This window comes from Geotrypetes seraphini, chromosome 7 (genome assembly GCF_902459505.1).
Source record: "Geotrypetes seraphini chromosome 7, aGeoSer1.1, whole genome shotgun sequence".
NCBI classification, from domain to species: domain Eukaryota; kingdom Metazoa; phylum Chordata; class Amphibia; order Gymnophiona; family Dermophiidae; genus Geotrypetes; species Geotrypetes seraphini.
Window position 1 is genome coordinate 4,003,197 of NC_047090.1, and position 27,048 is coordinate 4,030,244.

At 43.5% G+C, this 27,048-nt stretch overlaps 1 protein-coding gene across 3 annotated transcripts in view; it reads right to left on the reverse strand.

Annotated features, from left to right (window-relative positions):
- ATP6V0A4 (ATPase H+ transporting V0 subunit a4) overlaps positions 1-27,048 on the reverse strand; it is a 90,705-nt gene that overhangs the window by 57,583 nt on the left and 6,074 nt on the right. For all 3 annotated transcript variants that reach the window (XM_033952981.1, XM_033952980.1, XM_033952979.1), the window contains exons 3-8: positions 22,061-22,139; positions 19,895-19,992; positions 16,814-16,939; positions 12,046-12,143; positions 7,689-7,815; positions 1,403-1,485 (exon numbers count right to left, since the gene is read on the reverse strand). In XM_033952981.1, coding sequence (XP_033808872.1) covers positions 1,403-1,485; positions 7,689-7,815; positions 12,046-12,143; positions 16,814-16,939; positions 19,895-19,992; positions 22,061-22,139 — 611 coding nt within the window. The remainder of the gene's footprint in view (positions 1-1,402; positions 1,486-7,688; positions 7,816-12,045; positions 12,144-16,813; positions 16,940-19,894; positions 19,993-22,060; positions 22,140-27,048) is intronic.

A 27,048-nucleotide genomic window follows, 5' to 3' on the forward strand; every position in this document is an offset into this window, starting at 1 on the left:
TGATTTATAAGTGGCTTGTGCAGATGAGGACAGAGCTTAGGCATTGGTGGAATGAGGCATTATGACATCACAACCTGAGCTCTAGAATGTTGCTACATATGATGTTAAAGTGTCTGAGGCTTGTGCAGATGAGGACGGAGCTTAGGCATTGGTGGAATGAGATATTATGACATCACAATCTGAGCTCTAGAATGTTGCTACTTATGATTTTAAAGGGTTTGAGGCTTGTGCAGATGAGGACGGAGCTTAGGCATTGGTGGAATGAGGCATTATGACATCACAACCTGAGCTCTAGAATGTTGCTACATATGATGTTAAAGTGTCTGAGGCTTGTGCAGATGAGGACGGAGCTTAGGCATTGGTGGAATGAGGCATTATGACATCACAATCCGAGCTCTAGAATGTTGCTACTTAGGATTTTAAAGGGTTTGAGGCTTGTGCAGATGAGGACGGAGCTTAGGCATTGGTGGAATGAGGCATTATAACATCACAACCTGAGCTCTAGAATGTTGCTACTTATGATGGTAAAGTGTTTGAGGCTTGTGCAGATGAGGACGGAGCTTAGGCATTGGTGGAATGAGGCATTATGACATCACAATCTGAGTTCTAGAATGTTGCTACTTATGATTTGAAAGGGTTTATGGCTTCTGCAGATGAGGACAGAGCTCAGGCATTGGTGGAATGAGGCATTATGACATCACAATCTGAGCTCTAGAATATTGCTACGTATGATTTTAAAGTGTCTGAGGCTTGTGCAGATGAGGACGGAGCTTAGGCATTGGTGGAATGAGGCATTATGACATCACAACCTGAGCTCTAGAATGTTGCTACTTAGGATTATAAAGTGTCTGAAGCTTGTGCAGATGAGGACGGAGCTTAGGCATTGGTGGAATGAGGCATTATGACATCACAACCTGAGCTCTAGAATGTTGCTACATAGGATTTTTAAGTGTCTGAGGCTTGTGCAGATGAGGATGGAGCTTGCAGGAATGGGGCAAGGACAGGAAAAGAACTCATGGGAACAGGGAAAATCTGTCCCCGTGTCATTTTCTAGCATGCAACTCAAAAGGATGTGCAGATGCCCTCCTGACGTGGTTCCAAAGAAGAAACTTTTCAATACCCGGACAAAGTGCTGGGTTTTGAAAAGCTGTCTGGATGCCCTGACTTGCCCTCTAAAAAGAGGACATGTCTGGGTAAATCTGGACATCAGGCAGCCCTAAATATGCATACTAGCACTGAATACATGTGAATGATTTAAACAACAATAAAACAGCCACTGCAGGGTTTTAAATATTGGCCCAATAATAATTTTCTAAGCACTTAAATTTCACCTCCTGTCATCTTTACTCCCACTGAGCCAGATAAATGCCTTTGAAATTGTTCTCAAAATCTCCTTCCTTACCCCTCACAAATCTTCTTGATTTTCTGTTTAAGTTGATCTCCTTGATAGAATATAATGAAGACGTTCTTCTTCACCTCTTCTTTCTGGAGATCGACAAGAAGCAAAATTTAGGTCTGAAATGAAATGTACAGAGACACCAAGGGAAATCATGTCACCTGTTTTCTTAAAATTAATCTGCAGAGGAATCAAAGTTATACAAGGTGAAGTTGCTGTTGGGGTTTTTTTTTTTTTTTTCTCATTTTGTTTCTGCTGAGAGAGAAGAGAACTTGCTCTCTGCCTAGAGGTTTTTCATTCTTCCAGTTTATTTATTTAATTATTCACCGTGTTTGATGTACCCCAAGAGGGCCGGCAAAAACTGCTATACGGTTTACAACGGTTCATAGACAGTAACGCGGAAGACAAAGGCGCGCGCCGACAACTGAGCGTAAGATGGAGACGCGCGCCGAAGAAAAAGACTGTTTTTAGGGGCTGCGACGGGGGGTTTTGTTGGGGAGCCCCCACCCCACTTTACTTAATACATATCGCGGTGGCGTTGTGGGGGGTTTGGGGGGTTGTAACCCCCCACATTTTAGTGAAAACGTAACTTTTTCCCTAAAAACAGGGAAAAAGTTAAGTTTTCAGTAAAATGTGGGGGGTTACAACCCCCCAAACCCCCCCCAAAACGCCCCCACAATGCGGCGCGATCTGTATTAAGTAAAGTGGGGGGGTCCCCCCCACACCCCCCTTCGTAGCCCCTAAAAACAGTCTTTTTCTTCGGTGCGCGCCTCCACGCTGCGCTCAGTTGTCTGCTCGCGCCTTTGTCCCGGTGCGCTTTTGACCTGACACCATTTACAACATCACACTAAGATAGCAAAGGAAGAAAAGAAAAGGAGCAACAGAAAGAAAAGATATAAGCAGACTATGAAGAAAGGAAATTAAAGGTTGTAGAGAACAGATGGGTTTTGAGGAGGTTTTTAAATTTATGGAGGGAATACAGGTGGAACATAGAAACAAGATGGCAGATAAAGGCCAAATGGGCCATCCAGCCTGCCTATCTGCAGCATCCACCATCTCCTCCTCTCCCTATTGGCTAAGGCTCTTTACACCTGCATTGTGATATCATAGAACTTTATGGTTATATAAATATTTGGATGTAATTTATGAGTATTATATAAACATAGTAACAAGATGGCAGATAAAGGCCAAATGGCCCATCCACAGCGTCCATTATCTCTTCCTCTCCCTATTGGCTAAGGCTCTTTACAGCTGCATTGTGATGTCATAAAATGTTATGGTTATAGAAACATAGTAACATGATGGCAGATAAAGGCTAAATGGCCCATCCAGTCTGCTCATCCATTATCTCTTCCTCTCTCTAAGAGATCCCACAATCCTATCCCAGGCTTTCTTGAAATCAGACACAGTCTCTGTCTCCACCACTTCTACCGGGAGACTGTTCCATACATCTACTGCCCTTTCTGTAAAAAAGTATTTCCTTAGATTACTCCCGAGCCTTTCACCTCTTAACCTTCATCCTATGCTCTCGCATTCCAGAGTTTCCTTTCAAATTAAAGAGACTCGACTCATGCGCATTTACGTCGCAAAGGTATTTAAACATCTCTATCATGTCTCCCCTCTCCTGCCTTTCCTCCAAAATGTACAGATTGAGTTCATTACTGTGGGAAAGGTTAAGATGCAAAGCAACATGCAGGATGTAGAGACTTCAAAGACCAAAACATGGACCAAGCCCTGAGACAATGGTCCTCAATTTCTTACAGCAGCTCAGGGGTAGATTGCGGCAAAAGTTGAACATTCATGAGATAATTTTACTGCATATTTCTATAATCTATATATATAAAATCGGAGGTATGTATGTGTGTATGTATGTATGTGCCGCGATCACGCAAAAACGGCTTGACCGATTTGAACGAAACTTGGTATGCAGATCCCTCACTACCTGGGGTGATATGTTCTGGGGGTCTCGCTGCCCACCTGTACACGTGGGCAGAGCTACAAACAGAAAATCAGATATCACCCATTCATGTCAATGGAAAAAATGTAAAAAGCTGCCATTCTCACAGTAATTCAAAAACGACTTGACCGATTTGAACGAAACTTGGTATGCAGATCCCTCACTACCTGGGGTGATATGTTCTGGGGGTCTCGCGGCCCACAACTTTATGTTGCTTGCTCAAGGGTGGGTTCACCCAACAATTTATATGTTCTTGCTCCTGGAGGTGAAACTAAAAATGTTGTTTATAATCACGTTTTGCGTTAGTTGTATTGTATTCATTTTGTCAAATATTTCACATTATAATTTGAATATTGTACTTTTTATTAAGCTGTAAAAAATTAATTTCATTCACCACTATAAAGTATCTTTATTTGAATCCATTTACAGTGTTATTGCTATAATTAAATACCCGTGCAACGCCGGGGCATCAGCTATATATATATATATAAAATCGGATGTATGTATGTATGTTCCAGCATAACTCCGAAACGCATGGACAGATTTCAACCAAACTTGGTATACATATCAATTGCTATCTGGGAAAAAAATACTGTGGGGGTGGGAAGGGGATGACATGTAAAGACTCATCGAAAAAGACAAATATTGCTTTGACCAATGGTGTGAAGCTTGGGGAATGATGTCACACAGTCAGAATGATGTCACAGTCAACAGTATATAAGGAAGTGCCGCTGTGGTGTGGTGTGGTGAAGCCGAAACTGAAAATTTGTGTGATGTTATTCCTCAAGTGAATGTTCCTGAAGGGAATTTATATCTGGGCAACACCGGGTGATCAGCTAGTGGATAATATTACTTTTTTTTTTTTTTACTCTATTATACAAATATATTTATTGAGCTCATCAGAAGAAACCAAACAAATATACAAGATAAGATGCATATAAGCTCAACTTTCAATATTACAAAACCCACCCACACAATACCCCCCGACCCCCCAACAACCCCCCAAACTCCCCCCCCCCAAGGTCCTCCTTCTAATTACAACGACAACAGAAGCTAAGACATAACAATTGATTCAGGCCTACCAACTGGGTCATGGTGATACAGAAAAACATGAATTCAACAATTAAGCAAACGGCTGCGAGCCAAGGGAGTCATAATAGTCCAAAAGGGTTCCAAGGTGCGTTGAAAGATACACCCTGGTCCGTCACATCCCTTCATTCCCACATCAGGAGGGTAATTAGCCGGCATCGCCAGATGGAATAATCCGGCGCCTCACCGTCGAGCCATTTCAGTAAGATACATTTCAGGGCAGAAAGGATAGTCCACTTAAGGAAAGCAGCAGCCCCCTTTGGATGAGGGTAATAATGGGGGACAGCTCCAAAAAAGAACAAAGGGAAGCATTGAAGCTTAATATTCCAAATGCGCTCTACAAAAAGAAAAATGGCATTCCAAAAATCTTGAATGTGAGAACAAGTCCAGAACATATGTCCCAAACCCATTTCAGGGGCCTGGCAGCGAAGACAGGGAACCAGAAAGGTGAGGTTTGGTTTTTTTACTCTATAAAATGAAATTAATTTTCCAACCTCTTCCATGTCTGGAGAACTTACGTTTGCTTTTGAGTTTTTCTGGGTGTTGGAAAAGGGATCTAACAGTAATATGTTTATTATATTTATTAAAATCTTTCTAGATTCAAACAGTTTTTATTGATGCAAACATTATCGAATACATAAATACAACATCAAAGCACATTAATAATGTATCAACTTTTATAATATAATATACATAATAAAAGACAAATTCCAATTTCAATAAACCCCCACTTTATCTATATGTTTGAACCTTTACCGTCCCTCCCCTCCCCACTTTCTTCATAGACTGCCTATACAGCTAAAAAGGATCAGGGAAGGAAGAAAGGAAAAGGCATCAGGATGGGATCGTGAATAGGGGGCAGAAGAGAGAGGGGAAAATCTGTCAAGGAGAAAGGATGGGGTGACAGGTGATCCAAGATCAGAGGGAGAAAACTTTTGTATCCTTCTTACTTTGAACTGGGTACTTTAGAAACATTTAGGGCTTCACAGTAGAAAAAGAGTACCGCACCAATCAGGCCAGTTTGGCATGCTGGTACCAGAAGAATCCAGAGTCGAGTAAAGAGGAAATACCCATCCAGTACAATCCATTTAAAGAAGCAAGGTTAAGGAGATTCAAGAAATTCCAACAGAGCACAGGATCCTTTCCAACCCAGTCCCAATAGATTACCTGTAGCAGGTCCTGTCCAGTTATAACTTCAGAAAGATATAGATTCATAACCCAGAAATGTATACTCGTATTCAAATAGTTCTGAACTACAGGAGTTCCTTCTATTCTCCCAGCGTTCAAATCACTTCTGTTCAGTGTATTGCTCCTGAAGAAGGGGGCTTTGGGCCTCCCTAATGGAGCTCTGTAGAGCTGAATAGCCAGCACGGACTTTAAAGTGAATTAATCACTGTTTTGGACATTACTGCTAATGGAGACAAGTGCTTGAAATTTTGATACACATGTGGATGTATTGTGAATTTTTGTCACGGATATTGATTTTCAGACCCGCTTTGCAGTGGGCTTTATGGCACTAGGGGATAGAATTCCTTTTTTGATTCTGTTTATTTATTTTTTGCGTTACACCACAGAGTTAAGTCCAACCCTTGACTGGGATCACGTTATTGTGACTTCATTTACAGCACTTCGCTTAATCAGGTCCAGGGATGCATTAGGCTTCATTTACCCCGTTGGGTTTCCAAGCTTACAACTCACCTAACAAAAAACTTTTGTTGAGCTGTATATTACCAAGGACCATACAAATTGTTAATTTGATGTGCTGATATGCAGTTCCTCTATTTTTCCAACTACTCAATCTAATTGTTGTATGTGGACTCCTCTGTGGGATATGAAAGAATTCCACTTGTTTCTTATATTACTTTATTCTTTTATTTTGGGGATCTTATATATTTGACTCTGATGCATGACATTATTAGAAGAATCAGGTGAATAAGGAGAGGGTTTCTTACCTAATCGGGTTTTCAAACATCAAGTTATTTATTTATAAAATCGATACCCCACCTAACACTAAGGGGCTTACAAAAAATATATATAAAATTATCCATCCACAAACAAGAAACTGAAACATAAAACATCAAAAAAGGAAAAGAAAAAAAGTTGTTTGTTGGAGAGCCTGCTGACAAAGACTTTTAAGGGGAAACATAACAATACAACTTCAAAAAGACCTTCTTATATGGGAAACAACCTTCTGTCCTAATACATACTGTAAAGTGCTTTTGTCTAATACAGTGTCTCGCAAACTTTCCGGCTGGCGGCACACTAAACTCAGTGCCCCGGCCGGAAGGCACCCGGACATCGACGCAATGACATCACGCACATGTGTGATGTCATCACTTCGCCATCCGCGCATGCGCGGATGGCCCGTCTGGCTGATGGAGGGATCCGGGAGGTGCGGGGAGAAGAGGAGAGATGCCAGCCAGGAGGAGAGTCATCTGCGCTGGCTTTCCTCCTACTGGATGTGCCTCTCGCAGTGAGAGGCACGTCCTGTAGGCAGGCAGCCAGCGTGGACGACTCTCCTCCTTGTCAGTGTGTCGCGGCACACCAGAAATCTCAGGGGGCACACAGTTTGTGATACACTGGTCTAATAATATGATCATATGAAAAAAATATGGAAAAAAATACATGAGTTTGATATATCCTAATACTGAACTTTTCATTATCTAATAATTTTTACGATGTTTGATGTCTGACACAAGATGTTTTTACATCTCTCTTAGAAAAATATTTAAACAATTTATTCAACAATTATTTAAATAATACAAAAAGTATAAAAATTAATTAGTACTACAGGTACATGCCATTGGCCAATGATTGAGACTTTGACCGAAAGCTGTATCCAGCAGTTTCTGCTTGAATCCTCGGTCTCTGAGGCACTGTGTGATTTTTCACAGCGTCTTCCTCAGGACACCAGCACCCCCTCCTACTCGCCACTCCCCCTTCGCACTCCTCCGCCTGCCACGCGTACGCCCCTTCATGTGGAGAGGCGCATGCGCATGGCAGGGGGGAGGGCAGGGAAGAGGGCAGGAGAGGGGCACCAGCGCCCTGGGTGCCGCTCACCCATGTTACGCCACTGTTAGCCACAGCTGCCGCACAGCAGAAGCCCCAAAGCGCTTTAAATCTCTATGGGCTTCAGGACAGTTGCTGCAGCGGCAGCCACTAGTACGGCTTTGTAAAAGGGGAGGGGGGGGGAAGGCAGTTAACCTTGTAGAGTTATCTGTACCCTAGGTAGAATAGTAAACCTACCGTGATTGGGTCTTCTAGAACTGTATCCAACTCACTGTACTTCAGGTAAATGTTTCCTCGACAGACTCTCCACAACAAACGCTCAAAGGAAGCCATCCTCTCCCTCCCAATCACACCAGCTGTGAATCTGAGAAGAGAACACAGGGCACAGAAAATATCGCCAATATGTTCCCATTATCAGTCAGTAAGACAGTGCCAAACAAGCGCAGAAATCAGACCTCACACATGTCACAAGATAGAAGCAGGGACTGTGCTTGACAAATATTTCCTAAGGAAATCAAGAACATGTTCCCCTGATTGGGAATATAGAAATTCATCTGTTACCACTAAGAAAATGTTTACAGCAGTCTTTATTTATTAGGCTCAGTAGTTTTCTTCTCTTTCTTTGGTTTTCCAGATCAGCTGAAACCAGGTGAAGGGTCTTGTGCCCTGATGCCTTGACAAGGGCTCTGAGGAATTTTTTTTCCCCTTTCTAAGTCCCATCCTAGCTCACCCAGCCCAGACATCACAGCCATGCAGCAGGGCTGCCTCCAGAACTTTGAAATTATGGAGCCTGCACCTGACCTCTAGGTGGCACCATTTCATAATCACTACAGCTTTCTCCATCCAGAGAGACATGCTGCCCACCAGGAAGAAATCTTGGCCTAGGAGTCAAAATATGCCATCCCCATAATAGTTTTAAAATGTGTGTAAATCAAATGAGAACAAGATCTTTGGATCTCTGTTTTATGGATTTTTTTTCCAGATGGACACTGAAACATTTATATTATCTATTCACTTAAGTTTCATATTGTTAATGGCAAGTAAAAGTGTGTCTGAAAAAATAAATTTACCCTTGTCCTCTGAAATTAGCCTGCTTGCTTCACAGATATAAAATTAAACGTTGCACCACCTAGTGGTGATGTGATGTAAATACATTACAATTTAATTAAAAGGGTGCTCCATTTGCAAAAAGAATGCATTCTATTGGAGAGAGAGCACGCACTATATTGCGAATAGTGTGTGCTATTTGCAAAAAGTGTGCATTAATTGCAGCAAATGAAAAAACATAATCCGCCTGATTTTCAGTGCTATTTAACTGGCCAGGAAAGGCTCTTACCCGGCTAAATAGTGCTAAAACAGCTCACCAACTGAATATCTATGTCACATGATATAGTTGGTCAATACCAACATTTATTGACTGACTGGCTAAGTCCAGCGGCCAAACAGACTTGCTTTTGAGACAGGCCTGTCTTCCCCCTTTTTCCCCACTTTCCTCATCCTCTGTCTAGTTCAAATAAAGCTGATAAATAATTGAAATTCTGTTACTCTGTAATTCTAATAACAAATCTGTAATTCTGACAAATAATTGTAAATCTGCCTGTCTATGCAGACCCTAATATAACTCGATGTAAACCGTCTTGAACTCGCATGGGTATGGCGGTATATAAGAATAAACTATTATTATTATTATTATTATTATTACTATGACTTAGCCAGCCAGCCAATGAATATCAGTTTGGCCAGCTATCTCTGCCGTGCCTTAACTTAGACTGGAAATTCAATGCCAATGGCTGGATATGGTCCTGGCATTGAATTTCTGGGTTTGCGCCCAATGTGGGAGGTAGCCAGGCAGCTTCCCATAGTCTGAATATTGGCCCTAATAAGTTATGGTTTTTTTTACATAAAAAACAAAGATGCAGAGATGATCAGGTGATTAAGCTGGTAAATTAATTTACTAAAGTTCAGCACCTATACAACAGTGGAACAGGGACCCAACACGGGCTGTACTTCGCCTGCATCAGGTGTCCATAGGAATCTCAAATATTCCACTAAATTGATGAATCATAAGATGCTAACTCTAGAAAACCAGCAAAACCAAATCACGACTCAATAATATCTGTTGCAAAGGGTCAGGTCCTTGTTCCACTAATAAATTCATTTACCAAGCTGATCACCTGGTCACCTCTGCTTCTTCGATAATTGACGCCGCAATTTGTTCTCCCTTTTTGGGTGATGTTTTTTGACATGCAGTGACATGGGGTATGTTGACATGTTGCATGTCATTGCAAATGACAGCCCATCTCTACCATATCTGTCATTTGACCATTCCCAGCCAGGGTCAGATTAAAGCCGTGGGAGGATAGATGGGGCTGTACTTGTTTACCAGTGATGGATGCATGGAATACATGCTGGCCTTCATTTTATGTGCAAAAAGCACATGCTAACCGTTTTGAAGTCATCTTAGTTTGCTTTTACAGATTATGTATGGGGGCAGCTATACTGTTTTCCAATTTCAACATTAAAGAACCCGTTTACTAAAATGCGCTACCAAATGGGCTTAGAACATTCCAACCACTGTTCCCTCTAAGCCAGTGGTCTCAAACTCAAACCCTTTGCAGGGCTAATTTTGGGTTTGTAGGTACTCGGAGGGCTTCAGAAAAAAATAGTTAATGTTTTATTAAAGAAATGACAATTTTGCATGAGGTAAAACTCTTTATAGTTTATAAATCTTTTTTTTGTAACTTATCCCCTTGTTAATTATGTAGGTCTATTTTATGTATATTTTAGATAATGTATTTTACCAATTTGTACATCGCTTAGAATTTGGAATAGGCGATTAATCAAATAATAAATAAACTTGAAACTTGAAACTTGGTGGGCCGCGAGTTTCAGACCACTACTCTAAGCTGAGCAGGAATCCTCCAAGTGCATTGCTGCCAGTAGGTGGCGGTGCTTCAATATTCTGTTTTCAATTGCTAGGATCAGGCATTTTTCCTGGAGTTCCGTAGAGCTTACCTGTCCCTCACTATTGAAAAATATGATGGTGAAACAGCATCCATCACTGGCAGGTCTAAAGGTGGAGGACGGCCGCTTAGCTTAGAAGGAACAGTCAGTGGCATAGTAAGGGGGGGGCAGGGGGGCGGTCCACCCCAGGCGCCATCTTAATGGGGGTGCCGGCACCCGTCCTCCTCTCCGCCCCTCACTCCTACCTAACCCCCCCCCCCCCGCCATGTACGTATGTCCCTTCCTTTCCATTGTGCCTTGTTAATTTTCCCAAAATTTTTTCCATAGAGTAATAGTTGATTCAATGCAAAAGCCTCAGTCCCACCACTCCACCGCTGTTAGGATTCTGAACCGCAGGAAGAAATTACGTGGTGACTTTCATCATTGGCTCTTGTGCATTTACCAACAGTCCAATACTAATATCTCTAGTCTTTTATATCTATTTAAATATTCATTTTCTATTTTTCTTCAGCTATTTTATCATATATAATGTGCACTTATCTCTGCATTGGCCAACATCTGATAAGTGCACATTATATATGATAAAATAGCTGAAGAAAAATAGAAAATGAATATTTAAATAGATATAAAAGACTAGAGATATTAGTATTGGACCAATGATGAAAGCCACCACGTAATTTCTTCCCGCGGTTCAGAATCCTAACAGCGGTGGAGTGGTGGGACTGAGGATTTTGCATTGAATCAACTATTACTCTATGGAAAAAATTTTGGTATCTAGTCCCATTTCTTACCATTAAATCATTGCAGTATATGGACGGATATTAAGGTTGGAATAACACAACTAACATAGCCATTATTCAAGTTGTTAATTTTCCCGGCATGAGCAGTATCACAAATTTACTGCCCATATCAGTGCGGGCTTTCTCTGACCTCACGTCCAGGTCCTGCGCCTAGGAAGTGGGCAGCAAGTTTGTGATGCTGCTCATGCCGGGAAAATTAATGAGGAACGGGGAAAGGAAGGGGGTGCGAGCATACAGCGGGGGTGGGGGGGGGAAGAAAGGAGCGAGAGGCAGAGCAGATGGTGGGAGTGGGGCGCCACTCACCCTCGTGAATTTCAAAAAATCACGAATGCGGTTTTTCGCCTGTCAAAAGGCAGGGGAGGCAGGAGAGGGCAGCTGGAGCGCCGGCGGGTGAAGAAAATCACTCATGGTCTACTCCGACTGCCTCTTCCTGTAGTAAAGTCAGGCCACACCAATCAGGAGCTGATTGGTGTGGCCCGAAATTACTACAGGAAGAGGCGGACGGAGCAGACCACAAATGAGTGAGTCCGCGATTCGCAAACCGCTAATTCGTGGGGGAACACTGTACATAAATAAATAACAAAGAGGCAAACTATAGCAAAATGCCTGTTTTCCTCATATTAACCCTTCCCCCTCCTTTTACAAAAACTGCAAAAGTGGTTTGTAAAAGGGGGCGGGGGGGGGGGGGTAAGTTTGTGTTAGCGCTTAACACAGTTTAGTAAAGGAAACCCTAAGAGGACCAGATCTCCTATGGGTCTTCCAAATTGAACCCTGATCCCATAGCATGACACTGTTTATGGACTGGACTCGGCACCGGGTGCATCACTAACCCAAGCTTGCCAGCTGCAGCAGCGGAAGGCACAGTTCTCAATTCCAGGAGACCTGTGGTGTCTTCATTGAAGAAATCATCAGGAAGATTGGCTTCAGCCTAGAGTGAAAAAAAAAGTGATAGCATGATTCGAAAAAAATAACAGAGTATAAATGTGAATAATTTTTAAATCTCTTTTTTAAAAATCTGACACTCCCCATAGATTGATAGTAGATCTTTCCAGGTGCAAAATGGCGGTGTCAGGTCAAAAGCGCGCTGGGACAAAGGCGCGAGCAAACAACTGAGCATAGCGCGGAGGTGCACGCCGAAGAAAAAGACTGTTTTTAGGGGCTACGACGGGGGGTGTGGGGGGGGAACCCCCCCACTTTACTTAATACAGATCGCGCCGCGTTGTGGGGGCGTTGTGGGGTGTTTGGGGGGTTGTAACCCCCCACATTTTACTGAAAACTTAACTTTTTCCCTGTTTTTAGGGAAAAAGTTACGTTTTCACTAAAATGTGGGGGGGTTACAACCCCCCAAGCCCCCCACAACGCTGCCGCGATATGTATTAAGTAAAGTGGGGGGGCTCCCCAACAAAACCCCCCATCGCAGCCCCTAAAAACAGTCTTTTTCTTCGGCGCGCGCCTCCATCTTGCGCTCAGTTGTCAGCGCGCGCCTTTGTCTTCCGCGTTACTGTCTATGAACCAAAATGGCAGGCTCTGAAGACTTGTATTTTTAGTACATCAAATTGTTGCTTAGGTATTAGAGCAAAAGGTGCCTCAACTGGCCTGGAACTAGGGTTTCCTTGTTGCAAGGCTGGTAATTCATATATTCAGCCATAGAATACAGGAGGCTCAGAAGAACAGAGGACAAGGTAGCTAATAATCTGTGGGTCAACCAAAGTGATTTAACTGGCCAGAAATGGCCCCTGGCTGGGTAAGTCGCCTTTTCAGAGCTAACCGGTAATTTTTGGCAGCACTTAACTGGTTAGTGCCACTGAAAATGTCCAATTAGTGCTTATCTCAAAAACAGCTATTTTGGGGGGTATCAACATTAAGAACATAAGAATTTGCCTCCGCTGGGTCAGACCAGAGGTCCATCGCGCCCAGCAGTCCGCTCCCGCAGCGGCCCATCAGTTCCATGACCTGTAAGTGATCCCTTTTATCCTTCCTTATCTATATCCTTCTAATTGTACCCTTTCTTTATCCTACATCTTCCCTATCTATATCCTTCAATAACTTTTTCTTTCAAGAATATATCCAATTTCTCTTTGAAACCCTGTAAAGTACTCTGTCCTATTACACCCTTCGGAGGTGCATTCCAGGTATCCACCACCCTCTGAGTGAAGAAGTACTTCCTAGCATTGGTTCTAAACCTGTCCCCTTTTAGTTTCTCCAAGTGCCGTCTTGTTCTTGTAGTTCCCCATAGGCTGAAGAATCTGTCCCTCTCCACATTTTCAATGCCCTTCATGATCTTATATGTCTTTATCATGTCTCCTCTGAGTCTCCGCTTCTCCAGGGAGAAGAGCCCAAGTTTCTCTAGCCTGTCTGCGTATGAAAGGTTTTCCAAACCCTTTATCATACATGTAGCTCTTCTCTGGACCCTCTCAAGTATCACCATATCCTTCTTCAGGTATGGCAACCAGTACTGGACACAGTACTCTAGATACGGGCGCACCATCGCTCGATACAGCGGCAGGATAACTTCCTTCGTTCTGGTTGTAATACCCAACATTCTGTTTGCTTTCCTTGAGGCCGCTGCGCATTGTGCCGTTGGCTTCATTGTGGTGTCCACCAGCACTCCCAAGTCCTTTTCAAGGTTACTTTCTCCCAGTAGTAACCCCCCCATTTTGTAGCTGAACCTCGGGTTCTTTTTCCCTACATGCATGACCTTGCATTTCTCCACATTGAAGCTCATCTGCCATTTATTTGCCCACTCCTCCAGCTTGTTCAGGTCCCTTTGTAATTCTTCGCATTCCTCTACTATTCTAACCCTGCTACAGGGGGTCATTTGACCTCTCCCACATTATTCCACTGTTTCCAGTGCCTCCATCCTCCACCCTTCTAGCCCAACACCTGCACCCATTTTATCCCCTCCTGCCCCCGTCATTCCCCCCAGTATCATCCTGTCCCTTTGTTCATCCCTCTTGCCCCCATCTCCCATGACCCAGCATTTCTCCCTCTCTCGTTCCTCTCTCCAAATGTCCAGCACCTCCCCCTCACGTCTTTCTGTCCCTGGAATAGCATTTTAAAAGGAACATACAAATGGAAAATCAGACATCCAAGTCTGGATGTCTGAAGTTCCCCTATCCTTTTAGAATAAGATCTGCCAACGAGGAGGCTGTCCTAAAATAAATGGTGAAATAGACATCTAAGTGCCAGTACATGCAGCAGGACTGGCAGGTTGCCATATAAGTGTTGCTGATCTGAGAAAATCCAAAGCACTAGTATATCAAAGCAAATTTCCCATTAGGAAATAATGGAAACTCGGACGATTCGTTCCACAACCCAAAAACTTTAATACAAAATACTATACAGTACTCCCCCAAAATTTGTGTGGGTTCTGTTCCAGGAAGCCCCGAGAATCTTGAAAAACCGCGAATACGGTTTTTCGTGGGGGGAAACTGGAGAGGGCAGCGGGAGAGACAGGAGAGAGCAGCCGGAGCACCGGTGAGTGAAGGAAATCACTTGCTGTATGCTCCGACCGCCTCTTCCTGCACTAAAGTCAGGCCTCACCAATCAGGAGCTGCTTTGGCATGCAAATGTTCAAGGCTACTACAAAGTGCATAAAATTATACATACACTCATAATCAGAATCAGCACTTACAATCCATCAGTAACAATACAAAATGAATAACCCCCCCCCCCCTTCCAGTACATTCAGTCAAGGAAAAAAAACAAAGGAGGAAACCCCCCCCCTTCCCTGGATCTGTGTATAAATCTAAAGGAAATTAAAGGTAAAAGACAACTATACCGAAGTAACAAAAGTTGTTAATGGACCTCAAACTAATCTGAATAAATTATTATGCCCCAACATGTCAGAATTCATTTTCTCATACTTATAACGCAAACATAAATTCGCCCACCAAAAGGTAAAACTAAGCCAATCCCGATTTTTCCAATTGTGGGGAACCATTTGCATGGCAATCCCGGTCCAGTCCAATGGTGGTTTAATATGCAATGGTGTCCCACAGATGACTAAGAACATAAGAACATAATAGGTTAATGGAATCGATGATTCCAGTATGTTATTGATATGTCCCCATATCGACTTCCAAAAATTGAGTATCAAAGGTCAATAGAACAACAGATGAGCTGGAGTAAGTCTTAACAGAGATTTCGGCAGTTGGAACCCAAGCACAGTACCGGGTAAAGCTTTGGATTCTCGCCCAGAAATAGCTAAGAAGAAAAAAAAATAATAATAATAATTTAAATTGAATCAGGTTGGGCAGACTGGATGGACCATTCGGGTCTTTATCTGCCGTCATCTACTATGTTACTATGTTACTATGATTCACATCTATTAGCCAAATATTATAATATAAAGTGGTTGTTAAATATCCTTTAACCCCGTTTGCTATAATTAACCACATGCAGGAGGAGCAGCCATTTCATAAAGAAAAGCCATTCAAAATATTGATGGTGACGTGGCAAGCACAGAGATGTCTGTTTCATCATACATGAATGCAGCAGCGCAGCAAGGATGAGCGGTGCCCGGAGTGGTGGCGCCACTCCCATGCCCTCTTCCCTGCCCCCCTCCCATTTCAAACTCGCACCCCCTTTTCCTTTCCCCATACCTTTTAAACTTCTCCGGCATGAGCAGCATGCCCACGTCAGTGTCGGTGCACCTAGGCGCGGGTCCTGGAAGTGAGACCAGCGTGCGTGCCAATTCTGAAGTGGGCAGCAACCTCGCACCAGTGAAGTAAAAAAAAAAAAGTACCGGGGTGGGGGTGGGGGGGGTAAGGCAAGGGGCGCGCATGGAGAGGAGTGGGGGGAGGGGTAGAGAGGAGGGACAAGGCCACGCTCTTAGGAAGACCACTCCCAAGGCGGACCGCACCTCCTCACTACGCACTGCATGAATTTCTATGCAATGCAATAGCAAAATAGGAGTTCATATTGCTGTTGCTTGATCCCCTCCCCATGATGTCCGATACCCCTCCCAACTTTCAAACACACAATTTTATATATAATTTCTAACCCACTTAAACCTAAGAGATTTACATAGGGTTGCCGGATTTTCCAATCGAAAAATCCAGACCCCTAGACCCATCCCCAGACCCACCCAGTTCCACCCTGTAATGCCCAATCCCGCCCTAGCCCTCCTCCTCTCCCCCCCCCCCCCGCTGCCTGCTCTTGTCGAGCAGGGAAGAAGTCCCATATGCGCGTGACATCATCACGTGGCATCCAGGCAGGCTTCCTCTCTGCCTGACATGATTCGAGGAGGCTTTCCCAGACAAAGTGCCAGGTTTTGAAAAGCTGTCCGTACCCCTGGACACGTCTTCAAAATCTAGTATCTCTTTGCTCCAGTAAACATAAGAACATAGCGAAAGGCCTGTCGTGACAACCAGGTCCACTGAGCCCAGCATACTGTCTGTGACACGAGTACCTGACCGATTCCAAAATGTAGATCTGTTTCTCATAGGTAATTTCCAAGGATAAGTAATGGCTCTTAAAAGCCCACCTGATCAATAATTTTGGTTGGACCTTTCCTCCAGGAACTTTTCCAAACCTCTTTTGAACTTACTATTTTAATCATCTTGACCACATCCTTAAACAATAAATCAAAGTTACCTCAAAAAAATCCTGGGTTTTCTTTAGGAGGTGTTTTAGTTCTGTTAATTCCAGAAAGTTCTGTTTCAGAGTCTGCTGGTTCTGATTAACTTCTTGTAGCTCACTTTCCAGTTTTTCCAGAACAGTCTGTTCAAAAAAAGAAGGAAATCTATAAATGAATGGGTTTGCTTGAATTCTGCCTTCATTATATGGAAATTCTCTCATTCATATTCATTAGGGATATCCTGAAAACCTGATGCATTTGCAGAATTAATACCACTGATAGGATCATAATTAATGATAAAAATGGCTGTGAAATGCCAGCTTTATATTTTAGTAACAGTCCCTTATACTTCCATTTGTTTGATGACCTGCATGGCTCCTTTTCCTTAGGCCAGTGCAAACTGGAGATGCTTCATAGATAGGGTTACCAGACGTCTTCCTTTTCCGTTTGGAAAATCTGGTAGCCCTATTCATAGATAGAGTTAACAGCTCCTGTGCACCATTAAACTGACAGAGATGAGGCAGCAGATCCGCCAACTGAGAAGGATCAAACCCTACATCTCCAAACCGGACCTAACCCAACTCAGACTCTATGCCTATGTTCTCTCCAGGATGGATTACTGCAACTTCATATTTAATGGAGTTGCCAAAAAGAATCTCAAATGGCTCCAGAGTGTGCAAAATGCAGCAATCCTCCTCCTACCACAACCTCAACTACTATGACCCCATCTCCCCAGCCTTCCGCACAGAGCACTGGCTTCCGATCAACAAACACTGCGCATTCAAGGCCCTTGTAATAACACATAAAAGAATCTGTGCCACCAACCTACATAGGATCCAAGCTACCCCTGTACACCCCCACCCGCCTCCTCTGCTCTGAAACAGAGAAACGCCTGTGCATCCCCCCAGGAAAGTCTCTCCTGTCAGAAACTCCCAACAAACGCTCCTATAGCCACTTCATCCCTCAACTCTGTAACCAATTTCCCACGCAAATCAGGCTATAGAACTCATTGATGACCTTCCGGAAAGCAGTGAAGACCCTCCTCTCCAACTAGAAATCCCTTCCACCTCTAATTGCTAAGCCTAGGTTCAAGAGACTACATTGTCAACTGTTCTGACCAATGCGGTTCCCTTAAATGCCCCCTTCCAATTTGTCCTCTATTCTCTGTTCTTTTAAACTTGTGCTTAAGTTGCTATATAGTCATTATACTGTCTAAATGTATTCCACTGTGGTGAGTGTTGGCTTGTAACCCATTCTGAGCTACAGATTATTAATGCATTTTATTACACTGTATATATATATACACACATGCACTAGTCTTTAAGCCCGTTACATTAACGGGTGCTAGAGTAGAAACACAAGTCTTCCCCCCTCCCCCCGACTCAAGCTTCACTTCCTCAGGAGGTGAAAATATAAAACACTAAATAACTCAAATAAACCATCAAAATATCATATACCATTTCATCATAATCAATATAAACAATAAATAATCTAAACAATGCTTCAATACCTTCTTGCGGCATCAACTTCATAGAGAGAGACCAAATCTGCGGCACATGGCCGACTTACCAACTACTAAAAAAACACCTACTCTTTAGATTAACTTCACATGAATTTTAATAGGTTGTGGGTCTCAGCATTACATATTTATTTACTGTATTTCCCCATGTATAGGCCGCCCCCATGTATAGGCCGCAGGAAATGCTGATTTAGGTTTAAAAATTCTTAGATAAGCCGCCCCATGTTACTAGCCACGGCTTATTTAAGAGTTTTTAAACCTACATCGGCCTATACATCATCCACCCCACCCCTTTAAATACCTCCCTCGCCGCCCTCCCTGCTGGTAAATACCTCCTAGATAGCTGCCTCCTCCAATCACACTGCGCAGGACAGGAGCGATGTTTGCGATCTCAAGCCTCGCCCCACACCGCTTCCTGATTGGCGGCTATCAGTTCTCGCGACGGCAGCCATTCAGGAAGCAGTGCGGGGCGAGGCATGAGATCGCAAACATCGCTCCTGCCCTGTACAGCGTGATTTGAGGAAGCAGTGCCTGCTAGTGGAGATGTCTTCGGAGTCGGACAGCGGCACACGCAGAGGGGCCTGGGCCTATGCTCCACGGCCAGCACCAACCGGACTCCACGTGATGGGTCCGTGCCTTCCATCAGCATCCACAGTTTGCTCAGGTATTTTTAGGGGGATGATTTTTTTAAGAAGTTCAGTTACGGTACTCCTCTAATAACAACGAGTTTTAATGTCTTTGGATAAGCATTGGTCTTTGACCTGGGGGCAACCGCGTGAGCAAACTGCTGGCCACTGGTCTGACCAAGCAGTGGCAATTCTTATATTCTTATGCCCCATTTAAGCAAGCCGCACCCACTGCACAGATTTGTAAAACCCATGTGTAGGCCACGGCTGTGGTTTGTTTTAGATTACATACCTGATGACTACCTTAAGTGCCCAGCTGTTTGGAGTGTTCATTGCTGGTTTTGAGCTTTTTATGTCAAGATTCTCTGGACTCCTGATACAGGCCCTTAAGCCGAAATATGATTCATGTTGAGATGAGTAAAATCAAACTGAGCCAAGTCATTGTGTTACAATAAAGTATGTAGAGGGACTACCACTGAGTTGTGTTATTTTACCTTCCACTCAGAACAAACAAAGTGCATTTTGGTTTGTGTCATTTTTAGCATTGTAATTGTGCTAGTTGCAAATAACGGGCATCATAAACAAGAAACTAAAGAGAAAATATGTGGTTAGAAAATGACATGACAGAAGTTAAATAAAAGAAGATGAAATTGGTTCACCTGCACCACTGCCACCATGCTTTCCTAGCAGCTAGGCCCATAAGTAATTCTAATAACCTGGCCTGTCTTCGGAAGGAGATGGTATAGCAAAGAGGTGGGATCCTGTTTTTCCCCTACAATTCCCTCCCTCCGACAGCCAGGCCATACAACAGGATCATCTTTAGGCTGTGGGACCCCTCCAGGCCTGGAGCCTGGTGTGGTGCATCCATCACAAGATTCCCTACAGGCACGGGGTCTTTCTCACCACGCCAAGGATGTCCCTACTGGTTGCATTGGTAGCTTTGAATACTGTACCTCTAGTTCAATCATTTCCCGAGGTAAAGGGGTCAGTGGGTGCTTTTCAAGTTCTTGTACCATAATCTTGTCATTTTCCATCTCAGTCTCCAGAAACCCTGAAAAAGGAAAATTGAGTTTTGATGAGATATTCCGGAAAAAAATGGGACTAAGTGTGAATGCACATAAGAGGAACCAATAGGAATGCAAACTTTTGTGACCTATTTTATTATTTTTTAGGTTTGCGATACCACTTAGAAGGACCTAAGCAGTTTACAAAAAATAAAATCAACAACGAAGAAGAAAAGAACACCAGTGAAATTGACAGGAAAGCAAAGCATTCAAAAGAAGCACATGAAATTACACTCATTTGCTCGGAAAGCACAGTCATAGAAGTGAGCCTTTAGGAGAGTCTTAAAACGTGAAAAGGCTACTGGGAGTGTGTGGCACAGTGGTTAGAGCTACAGCCTTAGCACCCTGAGGTTGTGGGTTCAAATCCCTCGCTGCTCCTTGTGACCCTGGGCAAATCACTGAATCCCCTCATTGCCCCAGGTACTCTAGATAGAATTTGAGCCCACCAGGACAGATAGGGAAATATGATAAAGCACCTGAATGTAAAACCATGGATATAAGTGGTATATAAATAATTAAATAAAAATAATTCTAGACAGATGTAGTCTGGAAGAGAGTTCCATAGAGAAGGGACCGAAAGATAAAGAGCTATTCCTCTTGTAGATTCTAAGTGAGCCTGACGAGGACCATCAAGCTTGACAGGCCAATATTAATAATAATAACTTTATTCTTGTATACCGCCATACCCAATGAGTTCTAGGCGGTTCACATGGATTACATGCAGTTAGGAATAGTTGAACAAATTTACATTAATTAATTATAGTTACATGCAACGTTACATGCGGTTCACATTAATTAAACATAGTTAAGAAATAATTGAGCAGAATTGCATGGAGTTAGGTTTAAAATGAGCAGGGATGCAGGCAGCGGAGAAGATAAAATTGGGGAGAAGGATAAGGTGGGTTGAGGGGGGAAGGGGTGGGGCGAGAAGAAAAGGAGGGGGAGGGGGGATTCTATGAGTGGGGCCATTAAGTGTCGTGGCGTTGGAAGAGGTGTGTTTTGAATAGTTTCTAAAGCCGAGGTAGGTTGGAGCCTCGAGGATTAATTGGGCTATCCATGGGTTTAGCTTGGCGGCCTGGAAGGCGAGGGTTTTGTCGAAGAATTTATTGGAGTGACAGAGTTTTAGGGAGGGGATTCTGCGGGAGTTCTTGTTTCTGTGACTCAGGATGAAGTGTGGGTTGATGTCGTTTGGGGCTGTTTTGTAGCAGAAACAGGCGAATTTAAATAGGACTGGATTCCAATGGTAGCCAATGAAGTTTGTGGTAGAAAGGGGTCACACGGTCCCATTTTTTCAAGCCGAATATAAGGCGGACAGCGGTGTTTTGGATCATTAGGATTTTGAACTTTACTCTGTAAGGAATCAGTAACCAAAGAAGACAGGAAAGTACGGGGGATGCACGACTGTACCTAGATGCTTTGAAAAGAAAACAGACTACGCGATTCTGTAGGGCCTGGAGACTTTTCATCGGTGAAATGAGATGAGACGAGCACATATGGCTGTATGTAACGATGGAAAATCCAAGAAACTTGGCAATGTGCGTAGAGAACGTAACACCAGGAAACCTGACTTGATTGTATTGGAAATTTGTTGCGAAAAGGTTAGATTTGAGTTGAACCAAACACCCAGATAATGAAAATTAAACAGGGTCAGTGGGAGCAATGCTTAAGGCAAGAGATCCTGTCACCCTGCAATCAGTAGTTTTATCGGATTCAATTTTAGTTTAATAATCATTCAACAAATGCCTGCTAACAGGACAGAAGATGAGTGAGGTCGCTATTTAACGGGGAAGTAGGGAAAAGAATCAGGTTATCATCTGCAAAGTGCAGGTTTTGAAAAGCCATCCAGACCCCCGGACATGTCCTCGAAAAGGAGGACATGTCCGGAAAAATCCGGACGTCTGATAACCCTACTAATGAATATATTGAAAAGCAGTGGAGACAAGACCATCTTTTTAAAAGATGGTTGGGGCAAACTTCACCTAGCGCCCTCTGATATAAATGGTCATCCTAGCTGCAATGATTTGTGAGTCTTTGAGAGATGAAATCAGCACTCACGGAGGATTCTCTCCATGGCCTCACATCTTCTTACTTCATTCACAAACCTTCTTTGGAAACTGTTCACATTTGCATTTAGCTAAAAAAAAAAGGAGAGAATGGCTTAATATGCATAATTAAATCCTATGTTAAATATGCATAAGGTGCAATCAATTAACGTGCTCGCATTTGCATCATAACGAAAATCCTACTGAACAGAGGGGGGGGGTTGTATATAAAGGAGTGAGGAAATTTATTTACCCATAACTAGCAACAAGAAATGCTCCTATGAAGCTTACGCAATAGTGCCAATCCCCCCCCCCCTTCCCCAGACCTGACAAATAAAACATCCTCTAATCTGTGTCCAAGTCTCCCTCCCTAGAGCCCTGTCAATATTCTTTATGTAGTACCAATGGCATTCCACGCGACCCCCTGATGCATCTCAGACCTGACCTGAAACATTTCAACATTCCATTTCTGGGACCCTGAAGCAAGGGTACACCATTACAGATATGTGCTATTACGGGTCATGGATTTAATAAATTGCCTTTCTATGGTAGAATCAAAGTGGTTTACTGTACATTTATTATATGCAGGTACTTTCTCAGTCCTTAGTGGGCTCACAATCTAAATTTTTGTACCTGGGGCAACAGAGGATTGAGAGGGAAATTCAGTAAATGATACCAAAACTTAGACACCAGAAAAATCTATGCTAAACTAGTATTTTATAAAGGGCGCTCTGTGCCAAGCACCTTTTATAAATTACTAGCTCGGTGCAGGTTTCGTGTCCAACTTTGGGTGCCAGCATTTATGCCTGTCAAAACCTGGTGCCCAGAGCCATCCAATGGTAGAGGCCACCTGCAATCAAAACGAGATTAACAGTCTCAAACTGAACAACATATGAAGTTGACCAAAACATGTCTTTACAGTCTTAATCTGCCATTTCATAGTCAAACCTGGGACCCATAAAACCCCCAGCACTGTCTTTTCCAGAGAAGAGAAAATGGTAAAACTAGACCGGAAGGCATAATTGGAAGTTGCGTGGAGGAAGACTCAGGAGCAATGTTAGGAAATTATTTTTCACGGAGAGGGTGGTAGATGCCTGGAACGCCCTCCCGAGGGAAGTGGTGGAGAGGAAAATGGTGATAGAATTCAAAAAAGCGTGGGATAAACACAGAGGATCTCTAAGAATGTAAATTAAAGAGCTAAGGCCGGTACTGGACAGACTTGCACCGTCTGTGTCCCATATGTAATGATTTGGTATAGGATTGGGCTGGGGAGGGCATCGATGGGGACTCCACTAACTTGGAACATGAGGATGTTATAGTAGACTTTATAGTAGATATCCTGCAAACAGGATAGGCTGGAGTGACTTGGATGGCAACTTCAGCATTTGGAACCTAGGACAATACCAGGTGGACTTTACAGTCATAGTAATGCTACCATGTTACCTGGCAGAAACCCAGAGAGTAGCAACATTCCAGAGCTGAGATTGTGATGTCATAATGCCTCATTCCACCAATGCCTAAGAGCCAACCTCATCAGTGATGTCACAAAAGCTCGATTATCCTAGACTTGGCTCGCATAAGAACATAAGAGCTGCCATACTGGGTCAAACCAAAGGTCCATCAAGCCCAGTGTCCTGTTTCAAGCAGTGGCCAACCCAGGCCCCAAGTACCTGGCAGAAACCCAGAGAGTAGCAACATTCCAGAGCTGAGATTGTGATGTCATAATGCCTCATTCCACCAATGCCTAAGAGCCAACCTCAGCAGTGATGTCACAATGGCTTGATTAGATGGAACCTAGGACACTACCAGGTGGACCTTACAGTCTATGACCCAGAAATATCAAAGAAGAGACATGTTAATCTAATCATGTATTTTTAACGGGTCTAACTAATGAACAGATTAGATGGACCGTTCAGGTCATTTACTATGTTACTACCATCTCTTTCTTCACTGGTAATTGCACTCCCATACATCAGGCAATTTTTCTTCTCCACTCCATCCATCAAACATCACTTCTGGTTTTCCCACATTCAAGCACAGACCAGGGTCTCTCATCCTTTCTTCTATTCTCAACATTCATTGATACCAAAACAACTGCAAATCATTTCCCCATTTATTGACTGGGAAGAAAAACAAAATATCATTAGAATACTGTCGATAATGAACTTGCAACTGATCAAACACCTCCCCAATTGATGCCACATAAATATTAAACAAAAATGCTGATAATGCTGAGTTTGTGGGACTCCCCATTCCCACTGAAGCCTCTATTGAAGCCTTAACACCATCATACACCAGAAACATATAGCTAGTTAGGTAAGATCTAAACCATTGTAATACTACACCTCCCACTCCTAATCTTTCCAACTTCTACAACATCAGATCTAAGTCCACAGAATCAAGTGCACTGGATACATCAATAGAAACCAAACAAAAGGTCTCACTAAGGCCCATACCTATAAGAACATAAGAATTGCCACTGCTGGGTCAGACCAGTGGTCCATCGCGCCCAGAAGTCCGCTCACGTGGCGGCCCCCAGGTCAAAAACCTGTGCCCTAACCAAGACCAGCCCTACCTGCGTTCGTTTCGGTTCTGCAGGAACTTGTCCAACCTTGTCTTGAATCCCTGGATGGTGTTTTCCCCTATAACAGACTCCGAAGAGCATTCCAGTTCTCTACCACTCTCTGGGTGAAGAAGAACTTCCTTACGTTTGTACAGAATCTATCCCCTTTCAACTTCAGAGAGTGCCCTCTTATTCTCTCTACCTTGGAGAGGGTGAACAATCTGTCTTTATCTACTAAGTCTATTCTCTTCATTATCTTGAATGTTTCAATCATGTCTCCTCTCAGTCTCCTCTTTTCAAGGGAGATTAGGCTCAGTTTCTTTAATCTCTCACTGTACGGCAACTCCTCCAACCCCTTAACCATTTTAGTCGTTCTTCTCTGGACCCTTTCGAGTAGTACCATGTTCTTCTTCATGTACGGCGACCAGTGCTGGACACAGTATTCCAGGTGAGGGCATACTATGGCCCAGTACAGCGGCATGATAACCTTCTCCGATCTGTTGGTGATCCCCTTCTTAATCATTCCTAGCATTCTGTTCACACTTTTTGCCGCCGCCACACATTGCGCAGACGGCTTCATCGACTTGTTGACCAGTACTCCCAGGTCTCTTTCCTGGGGGGTCTCTCCAAGTACCGCCCCGGACATCTTGTATTCGTGTATGGGATTTTTGATACCGACATGCATTACCTTACACTTATCCACATTGAACCTCATTTGCCATGTTGCTGCCCATTTCTCGAGCGTGGTTATGTCATGTTGCAGATCTTCATAATCCTCCTGCGTCTTCACTACTCTGAATAACTTTGTATCATCTGAAAATTTAATCACCTTGCTCATCGTACCTATGTCCAGATCATTTATGAATATGTTGAAGAGCACGGGTCCAAGCTCCGAGCCCTGCGGCACCCCATGGGTTCTTCCAGTCCGAGTATTGTCCATTTACCCTCACTCTCTGTTTCCTATCCACTAGCCAGTTTTTAATCTATGTGAGTATTTCACCCTCTGTTCCATGGCTCTTAATTTTTTCGAAGTAGTCGTTCATGCGGAACCTTATCGAACGCCTTCTGAAAATCCAGATATACAACGTCGACCAGGTCACCCTTGTCTATCTGCCTGTTTACCCTGCCATAAAACATCCACCACAGACATTAACAGGAGTTTCACACTATGCGCTTTTCTGAAACCAAACTGATAAGGATTTAAACAACCCACCTTCTTAACAAGTTAATCAACTGATCTAAGGGCTAGATTTACTAAGGGCACGGATCGGATCTGATCCATGAGGGATCCGATCTGATCTATGTCCGGGGGCTGATTCACAAATCGCCCTGATGCAAATGAGGGCAATCGGAATCATACCCCCAACCGACCACCCGATAACTCTGTAGCGATCCCCACGCATGCGTCGAAGAGTAGCGACTTTTTTAAAAAACTTTTACCTAGCCCAGCAAGCCCATGGTTTTAACCCGCTTTAAACCCGCAGGTTAAAACTATAGGCTCGCACTGCAGGGGAAGGCCAGGGCAGCACTTCGGGCAGAGAGCAGGAGAGTCAGGGGCAGAGAGCTACACGGGAGATTCGGGGCAGAGCAGGGTGGCAGGAGAAAAAGGCAGAGAGTCGGGGCATGGAACGGGAGAGGAGATTCAGGGCAGAGCAGGGCAGCAGGAAAAAAAGACAAAGAGTTGGGGCAAGGAGCAGGAGAGTTGGGGGCAGACAGCTGGAAAGTCGGGGTAGACAGCAGGCAGAGAGCAGGAGATGGCAGTCAGAAAGCAGTGAATGATTGGTCCCCAGCAGTTGATTGTTTGTAAATGGCCAGCCTAGTCGGTGTTGCAGGGTTTTCGTTAGTGAATCACTGCCTGCCATCATTTGAATGCCGTTCCCCCTCATTTGCATGCGCGGATCAGAGGATGATCGGGACAGAGGTTAGTGAATTGGGTCGGAGGGGAATCGGGTCGCAAAGGGGTTGCAAACCGATTGGTACACGATCGGTTTGCTTAGTGAATCAAGCCCTAAGACCATTTTCTCTAACACTTTTCCCATAAAAAACGAACCACCAAAATAGGACGAAAATTAGCCATTTGTTTTAAATCGGCACCTTTCTTCTTCAAAACCAGCCATCACGATAAAGACCCTCCTGAAATGAAATGTTTACCAGAGTCATAGAGAGACAAAGAACCAGAGAGAGAAAAACAGATAGTGAGACAAACAGACAGGTAGAAATACACATAGAAAGAGAAAGAAAAGAGATATACACACAGAGAGACAGAGGCAGAGAGAAAACCAGACAATCATAGAGAAAGACAGAAAGATAGAGAGGCATATAGATACATGAAACAAAGTATGACACCTCATTATTTTCTGGGATGGTGATTGTTAAGTTATCAATATCTCAGAGGCCTAGGGGCCTGAACTTTAATTGAGAGGAGGTGAAAGGCTGAA